Source organism: Populus euphratica, unplaced genomic scaffold, assembly GCF_000495115.2.
Source record: "Populus euphratica unplaced genomic scaffold, PopEup_1.0 scaffold153.1, whole genome shotgun sequence".
Classification (NCBI taxonomy): domain Eukaryota; kingdom Viridiplantae; phylum Streptophyta; class Magnoliopsida; order Malpighiales; family Salicaceae; genus Populus; species Populus euphratica.
Window position 1 is genome coordinate 175609 of NW_011499953.1, and position 4570 is coordinate 180178.

General features: G+C 35.0%; 1 protein-coding gene across 1 annotated transcript; it reads left to right on the forward strand.

The window, feature by feature from the left end:
* Positions 1 to 1152: 1152 nt before the first annotated feature.
* On the forward strand, positions 1153 to 3551 carry LOC105138131 (3-ketoacyl-CoA synthase 19-like). Its single transcript, XM_011044141.1, has 2 exons — positions 1153 to 1969; positions 2560 to 3551. Exons 1-2 carry the CDS (start codon positions 1358 to 1360, stop codon positions 3358 to 3360), a joined length of 1413 nt encoding a protein of 470 aa, XP_011042443.1. The 5' UTR covers positions 1153 to 1357; the 3' UTR covers positions 3361 to 3551.
* Positions 3552 to 4570: the final 1019 nt, after the last annotated feature.

The window sequence follows — 4570 nt, forward strand, 5'->3', positions numbered from 1 at the left end:
TCATACCATCGTAGGATGGTACAGACCGTGCCGCCCCTGTTAACATTTCAGAAGGTAGGTGTAGCCCCACATTCCGATACCAGGCAGAACAGCTACCTAAATTTCAGTACACTGCCACGAATACCCACATGCTCCCAAGTTCCGTTTGCTCGCCCCATCCGTGTTAACCTTAGCCCAACCTTCCTTTGGCCTTGTCTCCTTCAAGCTCCTGCACTTTAGTCACATGAGAAGCCAGCATGGCTACCTTAGAATTCTCGATGCCCTGAGCAGAAGACAAATGGCAGTTATAATAGAGACTGGGGAAATTGATTTGATTAACGTAATTTTTTATGTCAACTAATCAATCAGACTAGTGGTCTAATCATTGACCGAAACAAAACAGTAACCTGATTAATATTTATTATTGCATTATCAATAATCTAACTTATTACTTTTTTATTCTTTTAAATAAAGACGTGGTTGATGTATCATCGTGTTTCATTTATGATATTTTTGTCTAAAATGGGCAAATATAAGGTGATGATATAATATTCTGCTACATGGTAGCTAATATATATATATATATATATATATATATATTCTCTCTCAATAAACAAACTATCAAACTCAGACTCAAAATCCTATCAAGCCCGAATTAATATAGAATTCATAAATTTTCTAAGCCTTATATTAGACCATAATTTTTGTTTTATCTTTAACATAAAATATTAATATAAATGATATTTATATTTCTACACCCTTAAATATATCAAAATCGACAAAATAACTTATCACTTATCTCTTGTTAACAATGAGTAAAAAATATTTATTTTTCATTAAATAATAAATAATATTTATTACTTTTTAATGCATATATTATAAACATTTTTTTGTTATTAATATTAAGGTAATATAACACTCCAATTCCATTTCTTCATACAAAAAAATTCATGAGTTATCCATGAATCCTTTAATGAAAAAAATTCATATTTATTTATAGAGTTTCTTTATAATATTACTTAACTTTAAATATTAAAGTGTTCTCAGATCTATTAAAAAACACCTTTAATAATATTAGCAACAAATTACATAATTAATGAAAATAAACTAGACTGGAAAAAAAAAAGATTAAGACTGCTTGATATTTTTGGGGACGGGGGATATATTGCTGTTATGGGGCTTAGCTTGCATTACTAACTACTATATAAAGCCACACATGCCCACCCCCTATTCATGACATTTGCTTGTTCATCTTTCTTAAAAAATAACTAGCTAGTTTTGATTTCCCAATCCTCAGTAATCTGTTTTAGAAACAAAACTGAAGAAGAAACAAACCCAAGTTAAACCTGAAAATAACACTTTCTACAGATCTCACACCATGTTTAGAATCACCATAGCATCAAATGATCTTCCAAAGTTCATGGCCAACCGCCTTAGTCTCTTCACCAACTTCATTGCACCAGTACTTCTCTGCTTAACCTTAGCAATACTTCTGCTCTCAAAAATCTTCAAGTCAAAACCTTCACGGAAGGTTTTTTTATTAGATTTTGCATGTTACAAGCCTCCAGCCAGCCAAATGTGGAGCAAAGAACTCACAATGGAAAGAGCCAGGCACCACTTCACCAACTTGTCAGAGGAAGCTTTACTGTTCATGGAAAAAATTCTGGAGAAATCAGGGATTGGTCCGTCCACCTACTTGCCAGACGCATTTAGAAGCGAATTACCGAACGAATGCATGGAAGAGGTGAGGAAAGAGAGCGAGATGGCGATTTTTGGTGCTGTGGATGACATATTGGCAAAGACTGGAGTGAAGGGCAAGGATATAGGGATAGTGATAGTGAATTGTTGTATTTTTAATACGGTTCCGTCTCTTTCTGCCATGATAATTAACAGGTACAAGCTAGGAGATAAGGTGGTCAGCTATAATCTTAGCGGGATGGGTTGCAGTGCTGGGCTCGCAGCTATAGGCCTTGCCAAACAGCTGCTCCAGGTTGGTCCATTTTCTACTCTATATATATTTATGGATGGTCTTCTTACTATATGCTGCCCATGGTTTCCGTTCACAACAATATACGATACTTAGAACCGGCCTCTGCCCTATTTTTTTTTTCCAGAAAAAAACATCCAGCCCAAAAATTAGATTAAAGACTTGGGATAATCAACCTAAAACTAAAAGAAAAGGAAAAACTAAAGAAAGAAAATCACACCGTTCCATCTTTATTTCTGTTGATAACAGTTTTTGATCTTTTGACTACAAAATCCACTTGCTAACAATTTCATGTCTAGCCCAAGAAGTAGCGAACAGATCCAAGAGGGCTCACGTGAGAAGTTGAAATTGTAAATTTGTTTCATTTCCACAGGCCATGATTAACTTAAACTCTCCGGATCTATCTTTGTGGAGTCCTAGACTCCTAGACAATTGTGTCGTAAATTTCTGGGCCGAAACCTGTGTGTCAATCAATCAGACAGTCTGTCTTGCACGAGTTGCCTTTCGTTAAATAACGAACTCTTTCTGTTAATGTGATTCTTGATTAAGTTAGCTTGGTATGCTTAGTGGTAACGATTGTAATGTGGGGTCAGGTACACAGAAATTCCTACGCTCTGGTGGTGAGCACAGAGAACATCACCGGAAACCGCTACCTGGGTAAGGATCGTTCTATGATCTTGATCAACTGCCTGTTCCGTGTTGGTGGGGCAGCCGTCCTCCTCTCAAACAAGCCATCGGATCGCCATGCTGCCAAGTATCAGCTCATCCACGCCGTCCATACTAACACAGCTGCTTCTGACCTATCCTACAACTGCATTTCAAGCGTCGAAGACGCAGAAGGACTCGTGGGTGTCGCAATTACCAAGAGTCTCATGCCAGTAGCCATCAAGACCATTGAAGCCAACTTGACCACACTAGGCCCCCTAGTCCTTCCCATATCAGAAAAGATCCTTTTCATCGCAAATTACATTGCTAGGCATTTCAACCTGGAAAAGATCAAACCGTACGTCCCTGATTTCATGAAGGCCATTGACCACATCGTGACTCACGTTGGTGGCCAACCTGTGCTCGATGAAGTGGAAAGAAACCTGAAGTTAAGTAAACTTGATATGGAAGCTTCAAGAATGACTTTGTACAGGTTTGGCAACACATCTTCCAGTTCAGTGTGGTACGGGCTGGCATATACTGAGGCTAAGGGCAGGATTAAGAAAGGTGATCGTGTGTGGCAGATTGCATTTGGATCTGGGTTCAAGTGTAATAGTTTGATCATGAAAGCAATGAGGGATGTTGATCTTGAGGAAAAGAATCCTTGGAGTGATGAGATTGATGGGTTTCCCGTAGCCCTGATGAGCTCTGATGGGACCTTTCCATTTGATTTTAAACCATCCAAATAGATATGATCATGATGAAAGTGGGCCGGATGGGAGCCCATTAATTATTGCCAGTTTAATTTGTCCTCCCCTTCGTCCCCTTTAAGGCTGTTGGATTTCATTCCTATAGCACAGCCGTGTTCTGCCTCGTAGCACTTAAAAGTTTGAAATTGCCAAGGTTGTTTTGTTATCAATGAAATAAGAGTCTTCTGTTTTTTATTATTTAGATTTCTTGTTATCATGGAGTTGTTGCACAGCGACCCTAAACCGGCCTTGAATCCAAATTTTGACTACTCGTTCCGGAAAATATCTATAAATGATCCGCACCTGCACTTAATAATATATATATTTAAAAAAAAATTTATACTAGTATGTTAAAAACATCATAAAGCACTAAAGATGTGTTAATTTTTTTAAAGTCGAATGTACTTTTAGAACACATATTGAACGTCAGAACAATCATTTAAATAATCATACTCAATCACGTTTTTTCGAGTTACAAGATCAAATCTTCTATACATATGCCAAAAAAAAAAACAATAAACTAATCGATTTTTTGAATTTGATAAAGGGGCAATCACCAAGGATATTTTAATTTATAAATTAACATGTAATGATACAAGTATTAATTTTTTTTTGTTTAAATTAATTTTTTTAATTTCAACTCTGATTTGAAATACCATCTGCTGTCAGCTAAAAAAATGCAAAGTACATCACTATAATATCGAATAAAAAAAAGCAAGGTACATCATTATAATATCGAATCCTGTATTCAGTGGATCATCATTAATTTTCAAATGGAACAACGTAAAATATATTTTAATAATTAATTATTTATTTAATACATGCTATATAATTTGGTGATAGATTTATTATTTTACCAAGTGAAATTAATTATGTTTTAGTGATAATGGTGCAAAAATTTATAGAACATGTTTGAAAGTATGGTTGGTATTATTTTTTAAAATATTTTTTATTTATAAATATATTAAAATAATATTTTTTAAATGAGCATATTAAAATAATTTTAAAATATTAAAAAAATAATTTTTTAAAAAATAATTTTTAAAATACAAAAACAATTAACTAATTAATAATTTAAAAAATTTAAAATGAGTGGACAAGTTGATTCCTCTCACTGCTGCACGGCACCGGGACTTGTGCTTTCTAAAACGGTGCTTGATGCTTCGCTTTTGCTTGCCTTCAACTTTAAGCTTTCAGCGTCTATTTGTTA

Coding starts and splice junctions, on each gene's coding strand:
- LOC105138131 (XM_011044141.1), top strand. CDS start 1,358: ATGTTTAGAATCACCATAGCATCAAATGATCTTCCAAAGTTCATGGCC. Junction 1,970..2,559: donor TTGCCAAACAGCTGCTCCAG/GTTGGTCCATTT, acceptor ATGTGGGGTCAG/GTACACAGAAATTCCTACGC.